The 24,619-nt window shown below is 40.1% G+C and overlaps 1 protein-coding gene across 12 annotated transcripts in view; it reads left to right on the plus strand.

Moving 5' to 3' along the window:
• The first annotated feature begins 2,974 nt into the window (after positions 1 to 2,974).
• Positions 2,975 to 24,619, plus strand: part of dysf (dysferlin, limb girdle muscular dystrophy 2B (autosomal recessive)) — a 94,346-nt gene continuing 72,701 nt past the window's right edge. For 8 of the 12 annotated variants that reach the window (XM_051400032.1, XM_051400038.1, XM_051400037.1 and 5 more), the window contains exons 1-16: positions 2,975 to 3,272; positions 15,535 to 15,590; positions 16,170 to 16,261; positions 18,474 to 18,579; positions 20,200 to 20,323; positions 20,414 to 20,670; positions 21,534 to 21,662; positions 21,748 to 21,810; positions 21,922 to 21,972; positions 22,474 to 22,504; positions 22,674 to 22,789; positions 23,109 to 23,235; positions 23,324 to 23,427; positions 23,550 to 23,618; positions 23,705 to 23,748; positions 24,146 to 24,228. In XM_051400032.1, the coding sequence (XP_051255992.1) occupies positions 3,185 to 3,272; positions 15,535 to 15,590; positions 16,170 to 16,261; positions 18,474 to 18,579; positions 20,200 to 20,323; positions 20,414 to 20,670; positions 21,534 to 21,662; positions 21,748 to 21,810; positions 21,922 to 21,972; positions 22,474 to 22,504; positions 22,674 to 22,789; positions 23,109 to 23,235; positions 23,324 to 23,427; positions 23,550 to 23,618; positions 23,705 to 23,748; positions 24,146 to 24,228 (1,540 nt within the window). In that variant the 5' untranslated portion in view covers positions 2,975 to 3,184. Of the gene's footprint in view, positions 3,273 to 8,783; positions 9,307 to 15,534; positions 15,591 to 16,169; positions 16,262 to 18,473; positions 18,580 to 20,199; positions 20,324 to 20,413; positions 20,671 to 21,533; positions 21,663 to 21,747; positions 21,811 to 21,921; positions 21,973 to 22,473; positions 22,505 to 22,673; positions 22,790 to 23,108; positions 23,236 to 23,323; positions 23,428 to 23,549; positions 23,619 to 23,704; positions 23,749 to 24,145; positions 24,229 to 24,619 lie in introns of those variants that run through there. The other 4 variants (XM_051400035.1, XM_051400041.1, XM_051400042.1 and 1 more) reach the window with 1 other exon arrangement.

The raw sequence follows: 24,619 nt of genomic DNA on the forward strand, positions 1-24,619 counted from the left end.
CAGGGGTTTATCGTTCGGTCATAGTTTAGTATAAAGCCTCCTTGTTTCTGACCTGCTCCAGTTTGCCTTGTTAACTGTTTGCTATTACATTATGCTGTTCATACAAACTCAACAATTCCTGTATCCCTTTCAAATTAAAAACCCTGTAGCTCAGTGGATAGACTCATGTCCAACCAAGGCTTTTATTGTGAAACATTTGCAGGATTGTGTTGTGAAAAATTAAAATAGCTGTTGCCACCTTGTGGCACTTGTACGTTACTACAAAATGCAGTTTGGCTGGGAAATAATGAACACGCATACACCTGCAGTGGCTGAAACAGGATCATAACGCTTCAGATGAGTAATCCAGAACAACAAAGTTTTGAATTTGAAAAGATTCAAGCATGTGTTTCTGATTATGTTTGAACTGCAGACTGTGCCTTTAAGTCAAACATACCTTAATAATCAGCATTTGTGTGTTATAAATGGCCTCCTCGTCAATGCTCATGCTTTCCTTCAGGCATCTTCCGTCAGCTCTGGAGTCATTTGAGAGGAAATTCGATTACACCAGCGTCTCCGGAGAGGAACATTTATAGGATCAATAGCCTCTAATTGATATGATGGAAAGCACTGTTGTAATGCATGCAGTATCACTAAGACACCAATTTTTCTTTTTTAAACGCTAATAATAAATAAAAGTCAAAATGAAAGTAAATGAATAGATAAAAACAAGGATGCACAACTGTATAAGCACAAAGTCCATGTGACCATTTTAATGATCACCTTCTGTATATAATTTGGCATCAGACTGCTGGGAAGGACAAGTTCTCCACATAATCAATAAAAGGATGCCAAGTTTTGTTACATCTTTTAAGTGATCCACTCAGAGCTGACACATTATGACTTCCTTGATCCACTGTTTTAATTAGGGGGGGACATATTTGGATTAGGATCTATGGTGTTGTTGCTCTACGCTTGAAATATCGAGGTACAGACCAGACCAGCAAATACACTTTGGAGGTGCAGTTTACATGAACACACACACAATCGAGTCCACCGTCTTATTTTTACTCCCCTTGCCCCCGGCAGCTTCTGAAATTAGCATACTTCCAGTAAGTGCATACACACACACACACACACACACACACATACACACACACTCACTCTAAATATGTAGTTGACGTGACCGAAGCCCAGTGGGTCATACTATAAATAGAAAAGCAACAGAAATCACCACATCTGCTCACAGCTTTCACTTATTATTGACCACGTACGACATCTCACTTCTGTTTTAATAAGTTCCCTTTCTTAGTTACAAATCGGTGTTTGAGGATTAGCAGTTGAGGAACCGTGAGAGATGAAACACAGATTTAAAAGTCACATGAGTTTGAGCATTTCAGATTCCTTCACTGCTTTGTTGCTCTTTTGTCTGCCAGAACACTTTGTTTAAACCTTTATTCGTGTGAGGCAGAGATTGGTTTTAACTCTCAGTCACATGAAGGGTCTTAAACTCAGGTTTCATTGTGTGTGTTTGAATGTTTATGTCACTTCAGATCAACTTTATACAGATAAAAAATTAAAGTAATACAAGTTGATGAGTATCCTTTCCATCAGAGTCAACAAACCTGACATAATTGTTGTATTGAATCTCATATTTCTGACTTCTGTCGCTTTTTCCCGTCATTTAGACACTTCATTTCTCTGTTTCGGTTTCCTTTTACTACAAGCTGAGAGAAGTAGAAAACAGGTCCACTTCTTACATCCCTTTATGCTGTTTACAAGGTTCATTAGGTAAATGAATTTATGTGAATTATTAAGGTTAAAATACCCTCCACAATGTCAAACCAAACTGTTTTATGGTTGGGACATATTTTTTTACAGTAATAACTTTTCTGGTTCGCTTTGACCTTCAGTTTCAATTGGCACACGTGTAATTTAGTAGCATCATTATTTAACTTGCACATATTGACTGTCCCACGATTTACCATAGGTTCTGTCCAAGTCAAGTCTGAATCAAAAGAGGTTCAAAACCAGTTCGAGTCCAAATCAAGTCAAGAGGCAGAGCCAAGACCAAGACAGGAAACAACAGGATGAGTTTTGGCAGCTAGGCATATGATTGAATGTAACCATAGCTACCAGGTAGCCAATGTCAATGCCCACTCTCTATGGATTATGAATTAGAGGAATTGTCGTTTTCTATACGAGCGCGTTTCATTAACAGGTTTTGATTTGAAGGAGGAAGTTTGATAATATATATAGAATATTTGGCGAGACCAATGGCCCAGTCCGACTGCAAATACCAAAGAGTCCAAGACAAGTCCGAGTCAACGGATTCAAGTACTGCAGCACCAGTGCACATACTTGCACAATGAAAATGACTGTGGCGGGGTCGTATTTCCATGGCCACCAGTGTGTGACCACGCCCTTAGTCACATCTTACTGTTCGTCTGCTGATGTGTTTTCGACCATGTGATTCATTCATTCACATCTCCCTGTATGTAAAACCCCCTTGGAAATAACACCATAACACCTTGTCTTACATCGTTGTCTCTTTCTCTCTCTGGCTGCACAAATCTGCATCAACAAGCACATTTTCCCCTGACACACTCCTGCCCTTTGTCAGTGTGTGTGTGTGTGTGTGTGTGTGTGTGTGTGTGTGTACGCCCCACGTGTGTTGGTTTAAGTTGGCAGAGTTTGGATTGTTGATTGTGTGCAGGCATGTGTGACCCGAAAATAAAGGCCACTGTGTGCCTCTGTATGAGTGTGTCTGTGAGTGTGTGTGTGTGTGTGTGTGTGTGTAGGTGTGTGTGTGTGTGTTTGTGTTGCTGGCCCTTTAAGCCCGTTGTGATTGAAGGGACAGTGTGTGTGTGTGTGTGTGTGTGTGTGTGTGCATGAGTCAGCCAGTGCACCATGCTTGCTCTGTGTGTGTGTGTGTGTGTGAGAGAGAGAGAGAGAGAGAGAGAGAGAGAGGTAAGGGGTGAGAGAGACAGCTGAGAGCTGCTACCCAGTCCCTATTCGTCTTCTGTGTCTCTCGTCCACTCTTTCTCTGTCTCTCTCTCCCTCTTTTGCACTGTTATGGCTCTCCCCTCACTTTAAGGATATTTTTTTGGGGGATGAACTGACGCCCATATATGGACCTCACGCTGTGTGTCGGTGGGATTTAACAGACGTCTGCTGTGTGTGTGTGTGTGTGTGTTTGTGAGACATGCTGCGTGTGTTCATTCTGTGCGCAGAGCGTCTGCATACACCGGACGATGACATCAGCGATGCCTACTGCACCGTCACATATGAAGGTAGGTGTGGGTGAGTGTGTGGGTGAGTGTGTGCGTGAGCGAGCGAGAGAGGGTTGAGACACCATGAGAGGAAGAAAAGAGGAGATTTGGGTAAGAAGGGAGGGAGAAATTGGGGTAAAAGAGATAAAGTTCATGTACAAATTGAACCCCTCCTCCCCTCTCTAACAGCTGAAGTTATTATTGGAAAGACTCCTCTAGTCTTCTTTCATGGCTTTCACTCTGTTTGGGGTGGGGCAGAGAGAGAGAGAGAGAGAGAGAGAGAGAGAGAGAGAGAGAGAGGGGAGAAAGAGAGGTGATGTAGGGGGGAAACTGAAGCTTATCCTCTGGGGTCATCTATCTCTCTGCCTCTCTCTCGCACTCTGGTGAAGAGACCCTCACTCCAATACCACACAATACATTTGGTTCAGTTATAGAGTTGTATATTATTAGGATGTTCAGATGTTGCACCTTTTGCAGTATTCAAAACTGAAAGCGATGCTGCCGTGGTTTGTGGTTACTTTATTTATCGGGCTCCACGTCATAGGGTGTTAGAGTGGTCTAACTGTATTGGTTTTATCAATTAATGGTTATCAAAAATTAGAATTATCAAAAGATAACAGAAAATGACTTGAATTAATATTAAAGATCCTCGGGGCACCACCCATAAATAAGGGAAACGATAACCAATAATCGATTGATCAGTCTCATAAAAATACACTAAACTATTGATTCAGAAATCAGATTAACAATTAAATTAATAACTATAACCAAAATCATCGTATTAGGATAGAAGAGGTTGGTATCACTCACTCTTGTACAAAATTAAATAGGTCAGCATTTGTAAACCCAAACATTTATTAACCAGATATAATAAAAGCAAACAGAGGAAAATACACTACACTAAAATACAATACAAACTTAAAGGAACTAAGCTAGAGGAAAAAGGAGTGTGTGTGTGTGTGTGTGTGTGTGTGTGTGTGTGTGTGTGTGTGTGTGTGTGTGTGTGTGTGTGTGTGTGTGTGTGTGTGTGTGTGTGTGTGTGGGTGGGTGGGTGGGTGGGTGTGGGTGTGTGTGTGTGCGTTTATGGCCTTTGTCGTCTGACCAGATTTTCCAGGGTATGAAACACGTGTTGGTGAGAGACAGAGCATGAAGAAGCGCGAGGGTTTGAATCCCTGCCCTTGTGTGTGTGTTGTCTGTGTGAAGCATTAAACCAACATCACCTTAGCACTGTCTCAAAGACTACAGTTACTACAGTAACCTCAGTTAATCCAATCAACTTCACAATACCACAGTAACTTGAATAAAACACATCAGCAACATTAACAGTAATTAAATAGTCCTTGTTTAGCCGTTAACTCTGTTGAGCTATCGGTCTATGCCCAGTACATTACCAACGGTCCAAAGGAAGATGAAGAAAAGTTGCGGGTGAGCTGCGTGGGTCAGCTGGCGGTCCTGTAAGCCAGGCTGATCAGAATTAGTACGCACAGGTAGATTTGGTTAAAAGACGGATAATGTAGCACCACCAGCTGGTCAAGATCTTCACTTATCCGGTGAAATATCTCAGCCTCTGCTCTATGGATTGGAAACAAACATATTTTCATGGTACCCAGAGGATGCACTTTACGTTAGAGCCCTCTGGTTAGCAAAAACTAATTCTCTTTCATACCCACTGCCATTTTTCTGCTCAACTCTGCACAGTCAATGCGTACTTGACCTTTTACTCATGTATATATGTGGTTTCTAATATGTGTAGTTATGTATAGGTGGCCTTTTTTCTCTCGTTTTATCAGTAAGTCTCATCCTGTGTTGGGGTTGTTGTTTTGGGACAAATAAAGGTCTTGAACTTTGTCCCACCAGCTGGTCAAAATCTTCACTAATGAAGTGAATTCTGAACATCTACTTTATGGCCCGGAACAAAACTACCTTCAAGACCTTCATGGTTCCCAGACGATGTTTCCTGTCGCACCACCGTGATGTTTTTTTGGAGAAACTTCTTGAATTGGATTGATTGTCATGAAATTTGCTGCACACGTTCACGTCCCTCTCAGGGTTAACTTAAGGGATAACTTTGATCAGGTCAAATTTTTAGTTTGTCCAATATAAGGCTCAGCTGTTCTTTGTGTTTAGTGCTAAAGAATGACTAAATTGTAAACATGATACCTGATGAACATCAGCATGCGACTGTCCTTTCTTAGCATTTTACCATGCTGATGTTAGCTTTTACCTCAAAGCACTTCTGTGTCTGACATCCTCCCAGAGCTCTTGTTTATAGCATATAAACTCCCCTTTCCTGTGCCTCTGAGTTTATTCACTACCAAACTTAACTGTTTGTGATTGAATTTACTCTTAAACATGCAGATTTACAGTATCAGTAAATCTTAGTGGAGGCCAGTGAGTTCTTCTGGGAGTCAAGTTCATTTTCAGATTCACAGTCAAAGTCCAGCTATCTATCTATTTATCCCTTTTGTTTGTTTTTTAGCTCTCTCTCCACATTTTTTTCTCTTTCTCTTGCACTGTGTCAATTAGACTACAACCGACTACAGTAAAATACAGCAGAGTACAACAGTAGAGCTCAGTCTGTCTGTAAAGAAGAAACTGAACTGAGTTTTCTAACTTACAAAAAGTGTGTCATGAACTCATGACATTTTTTGCAGCACAAAAGTTTCCCTGTGTAATATAGGGCAGTGCCTGCAGTGTGTCAAAACACACACACAAACACACACATACACACACAATCAGTAACGCTAGTTGATCAATTTCATGAATAGTTCAACTTATTTTTTGCTAAGTTGCTTAAGATACCAGTGTTTTTACACTCAGGTCACCGTCTTATCAATAATACATCCCAAATGAGAACAAGCATAATAACTTATCCATTATACAAAAATCATGGACAAAGCAGAAGCTGTTTCTTCCCTCATTTACTCTATTAGGAGAAATCAGAGTGCATTACAGTGTTCATCATGGCTATAGGCAAAACATCATCAACAACATCGTATTTTTGAAGTTAGTTGGTAATGTGGTGCAAAGCAAAAAATGTAACAGTGTTAGTTGTGATAAATGTGTGCTGTTCCCCTCCCTCTATGTTCAGGCACCCGAACCAACAGGTAGAACCAGTTCCAGTTATTTTGGAAACATTTAATCTGAGGTTGACGAGATTGGGGAGCACATATTGTCCCAAAAAATAACAGTAATGGCTGACTAGTAGTAATGGTATAATGGGAATAATATACTCCATCTTGTGCAGTTATGAGCAATAACGCACCTGTAATTTTGCAGCGTGATTAGCCTGTGTATGTATGTTATTTTTCAATAACTGCACAGCCTTTGTTTGATTATCCCTAATTAAGAACTCATTCAAAATGTCTCTCATCCAACCTCTTCACAAAACAGACGTATATATTATACTAATTTGAAATTTGCTTTGAGAAAGTTCATGTCATCCAGAGGTTGAGTAGGATTAAATGTGAACCATATAAGGGTGAAACAAAACTACGAGTCTTTATTACGTCATCTGTCTTCCAACATTTCCTTTCACTCTTTACTGTCTACTGCTTTACTTAAAGCCAAAATATCAAGAGTATTTCCAAGAGAGTTCCAGAAATAAAAAGATAAAAATCCAGTGTTGTTGTCAGGGTGGAAAAGCCCCCATTGCTGGCGTTAAGTGGGACATAACACAGCACAGCTGAATAGTCTCTGCAGGTTTCATCAACGTCTCCTCGCTGGCTGATGTCTGATATTTAATCTGTTTTAACTCTTCTGCTGAAAGCTCAACGCTGCCTCTGCTGTGTCTGCTCTTAAAAACTGCTGCGTCATTTCGTCTATTCAGAGCTCATCACATTTAAAGGCTGTTAAAGAAGAAACATCTCGAAAGATCAAAGATTGAAAAGGCAAACATGGAGCAACATTGGCATTCATTTGTCGTTCTTTCTGTCCAACTGATTAATGTAAGCCAGTATTCCCTCACTTTTAGCTCTGTCTTTAGCTTCCACCAACTCCTAAAAGAAATATATGTCTCTTTAGCTGTTAAATGCTCCACTGTGTTCACCAGCTAGTCTTGAACTGTGGAGGTTTGGTGCTGAGCAGGTAGAATAAAAATGAATTGATTTGCAGCCAAAATTAGACACATGTCAGTCAATCCACTTTCACAGTGTACAAATCCTCTAGTCACAATCACACAAGATATGGTCCAAGGTATGATCCTTATATATTGGGCTGTATTGCAGTATAATGTGGGTGCACAAGATATCCATAATGTTCCATTTGATGTATAACTGTGAACAACAGATTTAATTTCAACAGCTGCACAGTACATATGGGAATAAACATAACATTTAAGCCACCTAAAGGGGAAATTTCAGGTTTAAATTTAAGGTTTCAGATGTCTGAAGAGGACAGGAACCAAGGCTAAACTAAACACAATCAGAAACCATACAAAACCAAACAACAGGGCCTTTCTCATTACTCTAATCTGTGCCTGGGAGGAGAGGAAGCGAGGATGTACAAACTGGGAAACGAGAATGGCCTGTGGAATCACCCAGTTTATAAAGGCTCCAAGCAGGTGACACCAATCCTTCAATGAGGTGGGAGGATGCAGACAGATCAAGGAGACCTGAAACAGGAAAACAGTGGCAGGCCAACAACACATACACTGTCCCAAGGCCCAGGGCCGTCACTGTACGAGTGTGTGACAGGATTTATGTCTGCAGGTGGCGCTCTCTCGCTGTGCTTGTGTTGTCATTCATACATCCGTGTACACTGTGTGTGACCTCAGTGCCCTCCTCCCCACTGGATCCTGGTTTTGACTCATATTCTGAGACCCCAGAGACGACCAGTAGTTCAGACCAGGTCTAAAAATCCTTATTCCAATTCAAGAAAAATACATTTAGATCTTGATTTGATTTGTTTTTTATATGTGTTTTATTTGTGTTTGTAGTTCTTTCAGTCTGAAGAAAATCTTGGGATTTCTTGACCCGACTTGATCTTGAATGACACAGCAGGCCTAAATAATCATTGCGACCAAGGTTCACCACAAAAGAAGAGGGAAGAGTCTTTGAAAAGTCTTTGAATTTGATGTCCATGTTGAGCGTTCCTCCTTTTAAGTTTTGGAGCCACTTAGACTTTAGACTGATTGTCTTTTAAACAAGCATTGATTAATCCGTAATGCACATTTTTGTAGGTTCTATAGAGTTTTTAAAGGCAGTTTTTCCCAAAATAATCATATTAAAAGCTCACCTTTGTTGGCAGAACTGGGCTTCAGAGACTTTGACAGTTTACTGAAAACACCAGATTTAAAGACTAAGGCACAAACAGAGATCGACCAAATGAGATAGAGGGATTAGAGGACAGAGAGAGCTGGAGGGCGGTGGAGAATGTTGGAGAGGCAAAGATGTGGGCAAGATAGGGAAACAGCCAGGAGACAAGAGAGGAAAAGAGAACAGGAAATGTTGAGATTTCCTCTGGATGTGAGGTGTGTGTCTGTTCCTGACATGCTCGCTCGATGCCCTCGTTCCCTCCCAGTGTGCCAGAGAGAGTCAGAAAGAGAACGAAGCCGGCTTTGTGAAGGCACTTGGGGGGGAAAAAAGAGCTTTTATTTTGTAGTTTCGGTTTGGATTATTTGTTTTTCACCATGTTTTTGTGATGCTGGGACTTCCATTTTTGCCAAGTTACTAAAAAAATCCTTTAAAATAGCACAATAACTTGATTTAACTCTCTGAAAGAGTTGGTTTTACTTCTTTCAAGCAGTGGATATCGTTTGTTTTGCTAAGAACAGCTTTTTTTACACACTTTCTCCCCTATTTGCCATTGGACTTTGTTAGTCTTGGTGGTCAGGCACACCGGTGGTCATGTAACCAACCGTCCCTTCAGCCCTGGATTGCTCTCACCTGGTGAACTGAATCACCTGCTTCCTCTGTCTCTGAGCGAGTCCTTAGAGCATCGCGGGTTTCAGGACTCGGCTGGACTCGGCTGAGGTTTTCAGCCATGTTGCGTTGCGTTCTTCAGCGAGCCAACAATCTGAGACACTCTGACCCCCTGGCTAGTGTCACCTTCAGAGGTAAGAGGATCGTGAGACATTCAGGGGCTCATTACCTGTGCGGCAAAATCAGACATCGTTGAACCCTCACAGTCATGGGTACCAGGTGGTATGCCTGTTAGGTCTGTAGTTGTCAGGATTGTGGAGTAGCTCAAGTAACTTTAGAAAAAGAAATTAGGATTTGGCAAAGAAAATACATTGTGTTTGTTTTTTGTTGTTGGATTACCAGTTAGTTTGAGGCTGAATTTTAGTATATTTGCTGTTATAAAAGTATAAAAGTTTTTTAGCCAAATACAAAGCAATGTTTTTACCAAATTTAAAGTACGTTTCCATCATTTACTGTTATCAGAATATCTGGAGAATTCTTTTCCCTCCGCAGCCAAACATAAAAACTTTGTTGTGACATTTTAGGACGTTTTTCTGTTTTTTTTGCAACATGCAGTACAAATACAGGCTTCAACTGCAAATATCGACTAGTTCAGGATGACTCCCAACCTTTTCCACATAGCCCTTCATTGAACACTCGTCATTTTCCCAATTGTGTTCATTAGATTTTGAAATGGATGTTTTGAGACATTATTAATTGAATGAACACTGATATTGTTACCATGTATTTAAAGACTTGGGATCCTGGAATTGTCTGTTATTAGGTTTCAACCATTACTTTTCAACTTCATGGTTAGTTTTCAGGTTTCGTTCAATCAGTACTCAAAGTTTTATGATGTCTTTGCTTTGAAAGTCTCATCACGCGAAAATCTGGCTTCGCTCTCTGTGCGAACACGCTAATTAAGGTGTTATATCTGACTCAGGTTGGTGTGGTTTATTGGTTCTTGTGACAACTGACACACATCACTTTGTCATTCGATTTTAATCTATTCTAAATCAGCTGTACTCCAAAATCTTCTTGGCAGCTGCAGAGGTATCCTCCTGGACAGTGGTGTAGTGCGGGGTATACACATGTTATGTTTCAGTAGGCATTGGGTATACAAACCTCTCTATTGCTCATCATTCAGTAGTGATCTGCCAGCTCTTTTTTTCTTTCCCAGGATGGCGAAGGCATGACATAGTTGACCAACTTAACTCAAAATGTGTAATTATGTAAATGTGGTTGTTTCAGCCTTTAGTCTGTGGGCCAGTATTGATCTTCTGTGGCTAATTTCATACTGATTGAAGTCAAGCAGCATATGTTAAGTGACAATGTGCAAATACTACTGGTCCATTCTTGGGTGAGTGAAATATGCAAGAGTAGTCTCATGTCACTGTTTACATCACATCCATAGCTGGACAGGTGCTTTAATATCAAAATTTGGGGCTTAAATTAAGAGTGTATATCTCCAGGTACCACTTAACCTCTGCCCCTCGAGTACCCCTGGTTGGGAGTCAGTGTAGTAGTGTGGGCAGGTGTTCAAGTCCAAGTCAGGTCTCAAGTCTGTCAGAGGAAGTCTTATTGTTCAGTGACAATGAAGTCAAATAGTTTTCAGGTCAAAACTTGAGACTTGAACTCGAGTCAAATCTTTAGGGAGTCAAGTCAACTAAGTTCAGCAGCACTCAAGTCCAAGATGAATGTCTGACGTCCCCTCTGGATGAGCATCTGGTTTAACTCAACTGGAGACAAATGGCACAAGGTGAAGGTGACTTGGCTACCTGGTCTTGTTTTCCATCAGTTTGTTTTTGTACTTTCCACGAGTCAGTGTCTGCCTTCTTAATGAGGTGAGCTCTGCTGTTAACTTCCTGCCTTTGTCCCGACTCTGTTTCCTGGTGCCATCACACACATGCTTGTACTTCCATACTTGTTGTGAGGAGCAGGAGGCACAAATTAAATTGTAAAATGTTGAACCATAATGTAGATTATATTTGAAATCAAACGCCATCTGCATGTTGGTGAAGTGCTATGAAATGTTCAGGGTGGTCTGGAGAAAATGTGATTTATTTGTTTATTGCTGTTGGCAATAATATAGGCAAATGGGAAAGTAATGATCAGTCAACTTTTTCTCAGTTGCAACAACTTAAGGAATTTAGAGCAGAGAGAGAGAGAGAGAGAGAGAGAGAGAGAGAGAGAGAGAGAGAGAGAGAGAGTTTCCTCCCCGCCAGAAGACAGATACCATGTCCATTTATAGAAATTACAGTTGATAAAAAAGCAAGGAAGTTGTGGGAGGAGAGAGAAAGAAAAGAGAGACAATGTGATTGAGAGAGAATGCATGGTTCAGTATGCAACTTGTACAGTGTGATGTAGAAACTTGAAGCCACTAGTGCACGAACACTGAGAATGGACTTTACAATGAAGCAGACATCTTGTGTCCAGCAGGAAAACTTTGCATATTTTTAAGGATTTTAATGTAGAAATTATACTTTTTTTGCAGAAAAACATTGGACAGATTGAATGTTTTAGTGGAAGTATTGTAGGAAACTGGGGAAACTATAGAGCTAAAAAGAGTTGACTAGTAGTTGTTAGTAAAAGTTGATTAGTCACTGCAGATTTATGATATTAATTTAATTATTTAAATGGATATATATTTATAACGAGGAAACAAAACTCCCCATGCACAGCCGACAACTGTCAGGTGCTTGTAGGTCGTAGTTAAAATTCTATATCAACCACCGTTGAATGACTTCACTGTGATTTATTTTCACCTGGAGCTTCCTCAGGTTCGCTCAGCAAAGATATTCATCTCTATCTATACATACATATAAATTTATATATTATCACCCAGGTCCAGTTCTGGTTCTCATTCTCCAATTGCTAGTAGTGTAAACAAACCTCCCCCTGTCCCTCGAGCTCCCAGTCCAGGTAGATACTGTGTTACAATACCATATTAGAGCAGATACAGATGAGTGAAAACTTTTTCATTCACCTCTACATCATGTTTGTGGTCATATGTCCCCGCAGGTGTAGGTAATGACAATCATGTGTATGTGATTAAATGTGACAGCATGTAGGGTGTCCTCGCTGCATGTCTTTCCCTTTCTCCCCCCTGACTCCCTTTCTCTCTCTCTATCTCTCTACTCTCACTTTCCAAATAAAGTGAAATGCCTTAATGGAAAAAACAAACAAAAAAGCCTGAAATGTGTTTGCGCGCTGAGGGAAGGATTTCCGGTCAAAGTGATGTTGTTAGAACAATAAGTGTTCTCCATTAAAACCAGAAATAATAACTGGCCACTTCATCCCAGACCTGTGCTAATTATAGTATGAACACACACTCACACACACGCACGCACACAGCAGTCTCGTATGAGCTCCTTAAGACTTGTTGAATAAGTGATAAAGCAGAAAGGTCCACTAAATTGAACGTCGTGCATCGTGTTTTTATTGAAAATGCTTCTACTGCAGTAACTTTTCTGGCTGTAAATCAGTTGACGTTATCAGGAAATTAACTTTTTTGTAACAAAAATAAATATTTTGTACAAATTGTGTGAGGAGCATATCTTTATATTCTTATAAATATATTTTAAAAACATCTACGTATACATATATATCTATATAATAAGCGGTTTTGCGTTGCATTGAACAATAAATATGTATTAGTTAGGCTTACATAATAGATAATTTAATGAATTAGTTTTTAATATACAATTTAAACTTTAAAAATGCTAATGAATTCATTCCTAAAGAGTAAAAGAAACACTCAAAATCAATATAATAAGAAGCTTTTAATGTTTATGACATTCCAGTTTTTCCTTTTGATCTATCTGCCTTTATTTATTTATATATTTATGTTATTCATATTTATATTTATTTATTAACTTTAGTCCCAACAAAGGCTCTGATTGGCTCAGTTGTTACCGATCGGGGGAAGAAGCCATAAACTATAAATATATATCAAGAAAGCGTCTTTTTAAAAGTGGGAACCAACCAAAAAAACTTAACTTCATACCTTAGATCCCTTTGGACTGGCCACACATACACACACACACACACACACACACACACACACACACACACACACACACACACACACACACACTCACCTACACACACACACATCTAAACTTAGCTTTCCCTTACGTGTTTCACTGCTCCGTGGGTCACAGTTTGTTCTATTCTCAGCTCATGACAGAAACTGTGCCAAGCTGAACCAACCGGGAAGTGAATGCTGTGCCACTTCCTGTCTCCGAGATGCGAGCTCTGATATCAACTCTTGGGAACCACACACACACACACACACACGCACACACACACACACACACACACACACACACACACACACACACACACACACACACACTCTTACAAGTCCACAAATACAGCCTGCCCTCTCGACCCCTCTGTGGAAGGGTGGAGGTGTTTTTTAAGATATCGTCCAAGAACGGAGGTACACTTACGTAGGTATTTGTGTGGGTGTGTTTGTGTGAGAACATACTTGTTTGTGTGTGTGTGTGTGTGTGTGTGTGTGTGTGTGTGTGTGTGTGTGTGTGTGTGTGTGTGTGTGTAAAGGTAAACTGGTGTGTGTGTTCTCACATTGGGTGATGACTGTGGGGAAAACAGGAAAGCAAACAACCATTCTCTGGGTGTGTTTAAGTAGAAGAAGAATTTGAGTGTGTGTGTGTGTGTGTGTGTGTGTGTGTGTGTGTGTGTGTGTGTGTGTGTGTGTGTTAATCAGCGAGTCTGTGGATGAGGCCTCATGTTTGTGTACCACCACTGATTTCTGGCAAAGTGTCAATTCCTGTTATTTCACACACTTTTTACTTTTTAAAGTAAATAATCTCCAGGCTGATGTTTCTATCAGTGATGTATCACGGTTGTTTTAGATATGTGGATCGGTTTTAAGATAAGATGTAGCCTTGTTTGATCACCAGAGTAAACATTTGGTTGTTGCAGCTGCACAAAGACAGAAAAAAGTACATAAAGATATTCATATATCTGTACTTATAGGTAAAAATGTGAAAATATAAGATGTGTAAGATGTTTCCCCAGTAAGGAAATTCAAATGTAGTACGAATACTGAAGAAAAATAGAATATAATGCCACAAAATACAATAAAATATAAACACTATAAACAGTAAAATACAATATAATAAGCCTGTGCAGTGAGTGTGTGAGTGCTTTCAGCCTCCCTCTCATCCACTTCTCTATAAACAGAGAATATTAGTAATAATAATAGAAATATATTATAGTATTGAACAGTTTAACATATCAACTCAATGTAGTATACTATAGTACAGTATGACAGAGTGGCTGGCTGCTCAGAGTGATTTATTAACCTTAAAGGTAAAAGGATCTGTGCCAAACGTTGCACCAATAATCCGTCAAATAAAAGAAATATTTCACAGCACAGACTGACATTGCCGGCTGGAACCACAAATCTCTGGGTTTTGTTCGCAGATTGAGATGCTTCATCGCGTCAAACAAACGTCCCGTAACTTCTGCAACCCTCTGACCACCGTGATGTTCAGATATTAATAACTTTCGTTTGGTTTCTGACCAAATTCCTGCGAAACTCAAAAACATTTAGTGCTATTAACCGAATGTTACTATGCTACATACCCGCTCAATACCATCATGTTACTGTCAGTGTGAGCATGTTAGCATGTTGCCTTAGCATTTACCTCAAAGCACCGCTGTGCCAGACCTCACAGAGCGGCTAGCATGGCTGCAGACCCTTGTTCGTCTATTCCAGACTCCGTCCAGTGGTCATTCCCTGGAAATTAATGAGCAGCTGCTAAAATCAGACAATAGTCATTGTCTCTGTTTCCGTTCATCTGGAAAGAACATCTCAATCTGTGTGTGTGTGTGTGTGTCTGCTTTTATTCCTCTTATTCATCAAAACCTAGTGGAAATGATGATAGTGGTCCTCTATGTGTGTGTGTGTGTACCTCATTCTCAGAGCCCTTAAGCAGCAACTGGTGAATCCTCATTGGTCCGTTTTTATACCCCACTTCCTGTCAGAGAGCCCGACAGACAGGAAATTTAGAGCTCAGAACTCCATGTTACAGGAAGCCACAGAAAGATAACACACACACAGAAAACTAATTGCTCCACTGTGTGTGTGTGTGTGTGTGAAAGGTCAAGTGGTTGCACATTTTATTTTCTGCTCGCTGAGTCATGGTTAGCCCAAGGATAGCTCCCATACCAGGACACTTAGCCGGATTTCTTTTTAACATTAGAATTGTAATTGAAACAGAAATTCGACATCCTTTACTTGCTGTGTTGCTGTTTATTATATTTGGCTCCAGAATAAAGACAGAATTTCTTTGAGGTCTTAATGTTTTACTGTCTAACTCTTGATGTTCCTGTTCCTCCATTTTTTTCAGGGTCTAAGAAGAAGACAAAGGTCATCAAGAACAACCCTAACCCTGTTTGGAACGAGGTACGTCCTCCTGTACACAAACTCTAGTTCATTTTTTGCCATTTAGACAGCTACATATTTGCATATTTTACTTTTACCCAGTGCCTGAATTGGACCAAAGAAGATGTCAGTACCCTATATGTAGTTACACACAACGCAGTTACCTCACAAGCATTGCTCTACACGGGGTTTTAGAAAGGAGAATATGCATCAAAGCATCAAAGTAAAGTTATTTTTAGGCAATTATTTCACAACTTTTATTGTATACCGCTTGGAGAAACTACCAAAGTCTGAAACCTTGGTCACCTCAGTGGTGGGTATGCTCACTGGAGCTCCTGGTACACCGTTAGAAGTAAAGGTTTCTACCGTGCTGGTTCTCATTACAGGCCCATTTCAGGCAGTGCTTTTACTAAAGGATCCGAATACGGCTTACACCAAGTGCCTCTTTTAGATAAATGCATTTACCTCACTTACAGTAAAATGACGACCCTTTCTGTTGGCGCTGTTTGGCTCCCTGAACCTCTCCACTGTGAAAACACATTTTATTTCTTGTAAAATCCATTTTCTTCTAATGCTGTTTGCTGTCCTGGTTCTGTTCAGGGATTTGAATGGGACCTGAAGGGGATTCCTCTGGACTCTGGAGCAGAGCTGCACTGTGTCGTCAAGGACCATGAGAAGATGGGGAGAAACAGGTATTGACTGCTGTGCGTGTGAACTTGTACATCCAGTGACTGCGTTGCAGTAAAAATACAGAAATGACCTGCAAATTGTCATTTTTATTGGACAAAATAAAACACACAAAATCATTTTTGACACATAAATGTTCTTTTTGTTAGTGAGGTCTACTACGCTGAGATATCTCAACAATTAGTGGATTGATTGACATGATTTTCTGCAAGCGTTTATAGTCCCCCGAGGCTGAATCATAATGGCCTTGACCCTGAATTTTCCTCCAGTGCCACCTTGAGGCTGTCATTGGTTGTTGAGTGAAATGTTTCGACAACTATTGGATGGATTGCTGTGACATTTGGTACAAATATTATTGTTCCCCACAGGATACACTTTATATATAACTCTGGTGTTCCCCTGAATCATTCATTGCACTTTCAAACCTAATGAGTTTGTTCAACTCAAACTGTTTGAGGAAACCTTTTAAGTTTATTAACTTTATTAACAATTTAAACCTGGGTTAAGTTAATTTGTACAAATTCCATTCAGTTAATTGAGGTTCTTTAATCGTCTTTATACAAATGTTACCACCAAGTTTTCTTCCACTAAAGCAAATGATTACATTACCTGTCAAAACAGCTAATGGACGATAAAAACAATGTATAATAAAATCTTTACACTTTGGGGGATTATTAAGAATTATTTGGATGCATAAATGGGGATATGATGATTAATACACTGAAATCCTGAGCTATACAGCATTATAGCACTGGCTTACATTTTGGTTAATGATATAACTGGAATTAAATCCCTAAAACTTAAAATACTGCACGATTTTAAGTGCACCTTTTTGGAGGATTACTTTACGTTAACTCTCTTTTATTGCGATGTGTTAGTTTTATCACTTCTGTTGATTTGAAGTCTAGTTATTTTGGTTAAACTTCCTGATCTCATCGGCACATTTTCATACATTCTTTCCATGTTTGCACTTGAATTGTCAATCGTATATAAATCCGTCGCAGAGCTCAGAGCGCACAGGAATTGAGATAAGAACTTCGGCCATTGTCAGACTGAGACGTAGCAGATGGATCGGACCAAACTCAGGACACAGACAGGGGCGTGGCCCACGAGTTGTTTGTGTTATGAAAAACACCCCTTCAGATGGTTATTTTTGGGTCGTTCCGCTTCATCAAGATGTCAAACATGTTGGAGTTCCCTCAGGGAGGAGGATGGGGGAGGGAGGGAGGGGGCAGGCATGAAAGAATCGGGTCATCCTCTCATTGTGGCCGTCCAGTATTTATTCACTCATATTTCCACCAATTGACCAACTGATGCGTCGATTGATTTATTGATCCATTCAGACCAGAGTGTGACCTCTTTGCTTTGGTTTGCTGCACAAGCATGAATGTATTAATATTGTTTGTTTATATTAAAGGTGAGTCATTCTCAGTGTCGGGATTAATGTGTTATAAAGTAGTGTGTTACAGTAATTCCACTACTTTTGGTGGTAACTAATTACATTTTTTAAATGAAATAACTCAAATACTTGTTACATTTGTCTTACCTGAAAATAGTGGACAACTGCAGCAGACAGCAGACGCATGTGAGCGTTGCCACGTTGATTTTCTGGTTTATAATCTAACGTCATCGGACCTTACGGTGGCCCGAGACAGCTCAGTTCATTCATCAATAACAATTATTTATTCACCAGCTAATGTAGCAAAGCTCGGTTAATGTTAATGTCCGTGTGGGTCTTTTTCTACTGAACCCTCCCGTCTACTAACCAAGACAATAAGTATTACTTGCTCGTCGCTGCCCTCTGGTGGTCTTGAGCTGTGTGCATTAATAAGAGAATTGGAGGAAACATTTAAAAGTAATGGAAAAGTTATTTACCTAGTAACTAATTGCTTTTATATGCAGTAATTGGTAAAGTAATTCCATTACTTTTGAGAGAAATAACTAGTAGTAACTTGCAAACAAGGGACCACATGCATGTTATGAATGAATCTCATTTTAACCTGATTATTGCAGAAACTAGAGTTATGTTATGTCCATATCACAAAAATAATCTGTATATATGATCAGAAGATCCCGATATTATTCCTATATTACAATACTGCACATGTGCTGAATACAATGTACTCATGTACCAAATACACACTTTTACGTGTGTGTGTGTGTGTGTGTGTGTGTGTGTGTGTGTGTGTGTGTGTGTGTGTGTGTGTGTGTGTTTAGGTTTCTGGGGGAAACCCGGCTGTCTCTCAGAGATGTGCTCAACTCTCCCAACTTCGCCGCCTCCTTCACCGTCTCCCTGCTGGACACCAAGAGAAACAACACAGGGGTGAGCTCAACACACACACACACACACACACACACACACACACACACACACACACACATAGATTTACAGTCTCATTGTATCATGAAGCAATGACAAATCATAAATCAGAGTTTCCTGTCTGGATCTTGAAATAGATCCAGACTTTCCTGAGTCAGAGCAGAATAACAACCACACACCTCTCAGTCTCTCTCTCATTTTTATCACTTTTAATCTAATTAAATAGTAGTAGGATTTATACTGAAAGTACAAAAAAATATCTGCCTTAACACAGTTATTCAACTTGTTCCACTGCTCTTTAATTCCCTTGTTTAAGTAGCTGGAATAAAGTAGTAAAATAAACTAGCTGAGATCATAACAAGAAAACAAAACACTTGATTCTATAAAAATGCTGGAACTCAGTTTGTTTGTTGGAAACAGTTGCACAAACATCACTTTGATATTTTAGGAACATTAAATTTAAGACTCAATTGTCTCAGCATCTGACCGCAGCGATCCCCTGAACGGACTGTGGTGGTTTTGAAAAGTATTGTGTATATACTAACTAAACAATTAAACCTCTCGGTTTTGAACAATCAAAGGTAATTAAATAGAAATTCTAACTCACATATGATACAATAATTCACAGGTTACACAGTTACATTCATTTTATACAGAAAAGTGGCTAACTGACAGAATAAGATCAACTTTATTTGTGGTCTTTCTTCCTCTCGGGGTGGATTTTGATTGAATCTGGCCGATCAGTAAGTGTTGGCATTGATCCGGATTTAGACAACCATTAAGTTGCATTTAACATGGATAATCTGAGTCAGCTGTTGACTGCTGCACATTCTCTCTATATAGCCCAACATACTTTGTGTTGGGCTGCCTTTGTACATGTTTTTGAAAAGAAATATGAGTGTTTAAACACTGCTTGTCTTTTTCTTCTTTTTTTGTTGGGTGACACCTGTTGTCATCTTCTGTTATCGAGCAGCAGATGAAACAACATTTTTTTTCCCATCCTCCTTTCCTGAACCCAAAACAAACACTTCCTCTCAATGTCAGAGTGGATCTTATTGATGTCACGCGCACACACACACACACACACACACACACACACACACACACACACAACACGGAGGATGGTAGTTTTAACTTAAGACTTCACTTCACGGGTTAAGTAGTTCTTTAAACCCAACACTTCACTCCACATGAGCTGCACGACGAAGAGTACCTGACTGTACCATAAACCTGTTGAACAGATATTGTGGCTACTGTACACACAGACTCTAATATCTTTGTTTACAGAAACATTACAGCATATCACTCAAGTTGCTTTTTCCTGTTAAAGGAAATTGCAGAAGACTACACCTTTTACTGGTCCACACACCCTGTAACAACAGTACACTGCAACTTCTGCTGAATAGTAGAGGATTGCTCAGGGTCAAGCGTGTTCCCAACTGAACTCAGTGGGAATTACTTTGGTAGCTCCATAATCCATCCACTTTTTGGAAACTATAGCTTCATGTAGAATCAAACAGCCCCGTTTTGTTGTCTGTTTCATACACTGAGCTCCTGTCCTTTGCTCTTTCTTTACCAACACTGATTTAAAATCATCACAACTGTGCTCTCTGTCTCCACTAGGCCACGCTCACCCTGCAGGTTTCCTACGTTCCTCCTCCAGGAATGGCTCCAGTCTTCCAGCCTCCTCACCAGCCAGAGGCTCTGGCCCATAACAACCCCAATGTAGAGCTGGACACAGTCACATGTAATATAATTAGTTTATAGTGGATTTGTATTGGCTTGTTCTGTATTTTCCTTCTGGGACGAGTTTCTGTCAACCTGTCTGTCTGTGCAGTGATTTCTCAGGACACTTTGGGTGAGGAGGATACAGAGAGTATGATGATGCTGGAGCCGACAGAGGACCAGGGACCCGATGACGGACGCTCCATGGTCATCATCGGTCCTCAGGGGCCCTCAGGCCATGAATCGCCCACTGCCCAGACACCTAAACGCTCGCCGCCATCCTACAACACCCACGGAGGGCTGAGGAAGAGGAGGAGAGGAGCCAGCAGTCAGAACAAACCACTGCCAAACAAACCACAGGACATACAGGTAGCATGCAGGGTCATAGCCTGGAGTTTAGAAACGTCATCAGTCCTACAAGAAGTTGATTTTTTTTTAAATAAGAAGTGTTCTTTTGCCACCCCTGAAATCTATCTTCACCTCTTTTATCCCACACTGCATTTCAGAGTAGGAGTGAATTCATGGACCATGTCATACTATCATGTTGGGAAGGGAGCTACATAACACTTTGGCTAAATTTTGCAGACGGCCATTTTCAAAGGGATCCCTTGATCTCTAACCTCAACATATCTGAATGAAAATGGGACACTTTATACTAATTCAAACAGTTTTGGGGCAAGAACCATGCAGTTTTTTTCTATGTGGTATAAATGTGTTATTTTATCCTAGTATATTTTAATATTTATGCATACTGGAGTCCATAAACAGTGTTGGAAATGCAGAACTGGAAAGCTGAGACACACACTTCATGTCCCGCCAGTCAAAAAAAGCCCCCTGGCGTTGTCTATTATTTTCTTCTCAGAGAAGCCTTATGGAAATGCTGCAGACTGTCATATCTACATGCATACAGCCTATTAATGATCAAATTTACATTATTAAAAAAAGGGAGAATAAAAATGGCTGGTTGAATGTGTCCCCCTACTGGTAAAGTATATGACAGTTTGTGATGTGCTGTCCTGTATTGTCATGAAAATGTCCTGGAAAATGATTTCTCAAACAGACTGGGAACCATTAAAACAGAGGCCTTCGAACACATCGTTACCTGATCAATTCATGATGATTATTCCAGATAATGAATGTATTGTCTTAGATACTACACACTTAATGTGCTGAATGTCACTAAAAAAGTTACTTTTATACACCTTATATATGCTTATGCTCTCCCTGTCCAGGTTCGTGTGAGGGTCATCGAGGGACGACAGTTGCCGGGCATCAACATCAAGCCTGTTGTCAAGGTAACGGTCGCCGGGCAGACCAAGAGGACCCGCATCAGAAAGGGCAACAACCCAGTCTTTGACGAGGTAAACAAGAAAGATCTGAAAGTTAAAATAATGTGCCAGACAACAGTGAGTGTAACTGAGTTAAATATCTTTCTCCGTCAAACAGACATTCTTCCTGAACTTCTTTGAGACTCCATCAGACTTGTTTGATGAACCCATCTTCATCACTGTGAGTTGGATTTTCTTTAACTTCCATTTTGTTTCTTTCATAATATTCCTGAGTGATCTTTTCCTGCTGTGTTAGTTGCTTTTGATAAAACTCTCTCTCTTTCCCTGACAGGTGTGTGACTCTCGCTCACTCAGAACTGATGCTGTGATCGGCGAATTCAAGGTAAACTTTCCAATCGACAAACAGATACTTTTCATGAGTAAAAGTAGCTATAAAATGTTCCCTGTCAGTGTTTTACTATTATATCTGATGTTTTTGGATTAATATTACAGCTACATTAATGTGTATGTTGCATTTTACTGCTGTAGATGTATAAAGTTAAACTACTTTATATACTTTTGGGTAGTTTAATCTACAGCCAATGCATCATATTATATAAGATCATCATATGTTTGAGAATTATTTGTCTCTAAAAAGTCAACTTCAGCTTTGCGACGATGCATTTTCAAGCTAATCCGAGAGGATTTTTAAATAGTTTATTTAGCTTAAAAAGTAGGAACATTTCTTCATCCTTCAGTATATCATAAACATTCAAATCAGTAAGTTTGATTATACCGACTAGTGCGCTGTTTGTTCTGTAATCAGGATTTCTGGGACATTCAGCCAAGAAAAGAAGCAAAATAAAAAGCAAAACAATGTAAAATCTTGTGATATTTTTTACAGTTGGATGTGGGCACCGTTTACAACGAGCACAGTGAGTTTACTTTTCTGTGTTTAATGGGTGATTTGTGGTGTTTGTGTGTATAGAGGACTCTAATTTTAATTTCTTAACTTCAAGTTCAGAGCTCAGAGAGTTCTTGCTTCCAGTACATTATTGGTTAGTTTGAAGGTCCTGAGTTTAAGCCCGCCCCTCCTCTCTTTAGGACACTGCTTCTTGAGGAAATGGCTGCTGCTGTGTGACCCCGACGACCTCTCTGCTGGGGTCAAAGGTTACCTGAAGGTCAGCCTGATGGTTCTGGCAGCTGGAGATGAGCCACCGGTGAGTTTGACTGGATGAAACAAGATTAGCGAGACAGCACCGGTGCCCCCGAAGGCCCGGCTTGATCTTGCTACCATTGTATTTTGATGAATATTGTGATAGAAACGTGAACCGCAATTATTTTGGACAAACTGTAAACAGTTTAACCAGTTTAAATGTGTTAACTTCAACAATATACAAAAAGACTTGAAACTTACTTACTTACTGGTCCCACCTCTGTTTTTTTACAGTATATTGTATATTCCATGTTTCTTAATGAATGCAGGTGTTTTTTGCATTAATATATGAAAGCATTTGTATCCGTGTGTGTGTATCCCAGGCTGATAAACGCGAGGGTGTGGAGGACAAAGAAGACATAGAAGGAAACCTGCTGAGACCGGCCGGTCTGTCTCTGAGAGGAGCCACTTTTACCCTGAGGATCTTCAGAGCTGAAGACCTGCCACAAAGTCAGTCTCTAGTGTGTGTTTATTGTTTATTCACTTGCTTAAAAGGCAAAGATTGAGAGTTTTTTAATGTTTCTTGACTTGTCTGCAGTGGACGACGCCTTCATGGATGGGATGAGGCAGATTCTTGGGTTTGACAGCAACAGGAAGAACCTGGTGGATCCTCTGGTGGAGATCCACTTTGCGGGCAAAACTGTGCGTATGACTTCCAACAACTTCCATCAAAGTCATTTGATCCGGACAGCTGTTCATCCAAAACTCAACATTAAATACAGAACCTAACCATTTAAGATGTATTGCCTTTTCTTTCTTTTCAGGTCTGCACAAAGATTCTGGAGAAAAATGCAAATCCACAGTGGAACCAGAGTCTGAGCTTGCCTATTAGGGTGAGACACACAAACAGTGAATGCAACATTATATTGTGCTACCGAGACGGACCATTATACATTTCATGCTTTCTTTTCTCCTCCAGTTTCCCTCCATGTGTGAGAAGATGAGGATCAGAATTCTGGACTGGTGAATTCTTGCTGATATATATCTTTATTTTGACATTTTGTTTGATCAAACTAACTAAATATAACAGCAACTTAGAGTATGTCTTTAGTTTAGAGCAGGGGTTTCCAAAGCCTGACGAGATCAAGACAACTGCATTAAGCTGTGGTCTACAACTTTGATTTGAACAAGATTTGTTTACATTCTGGCACCATTAAAAGTATGCCGAATTAGCTATTAGCAATTTCTGGTTGTAATGTATCCATGAATGTACGGACAACTCCTCCTTCAACTCTCCCACGGCCCTCCTGGGCAGTTTGAAAACCTCTGGTTTATAGTGCTACATTTTAATTCATGTCACCATTTGGCTTTAAAATAATCTGTCCGAGCTTTGGGTTTTTCTCTTACTTCCTCCTTCCAGGGACAGAGCCAGTCACAACGATGTCATCGGCACCACCCACCTCTGCATGTCTAAGATCTCGGCACCCGGAGGAGACATAGATGGTAAGTAACTAGTCGAAACTGGTCTGAACTGGACTGGACCCGACCAGGTTGATTTGGACTGGTTTAGACTAGAATTGGCTGGTTTTTGTCTCGTCTGGTTTGGTTCAGTTTGTTAATTGTTAAAACAAACTGGATTTGTGAAACCAAAGTCACATGAATCCAAGGGTAAAGATTTATTAGTTTACATTTGAAACTTTCAGTGAAACTCCAGACTGGTTGGTAGGTCGGTAAGTTACCTTTCGAGTCTGGAACACGTTGGATTGATCTCTACCTGTTCTGTAGCTAATGCTAACTAGCAGCTGTCTGCAGATGTCAGGCGGATGTCTACAAACACAACCAACCAGAGCCAATGAATTCGAGTGCTGACATTTCTGATTATTAAACTTAGCTA

This window comes from Dicentrarchus labrax, unplaced genomic scaffold (assembly GCF_905237075.1).
Source record: "Dicentrarchus labrax unplaced genomic scaffold, dlabrax2021, whole genome shotgun sequence".
NCBI classification, from domain to species: Eukaryota; Metazoa; Chordata; class Actinopteri; family Moronidae; genus Dicentrarchus; species Dicentrarchus labrax.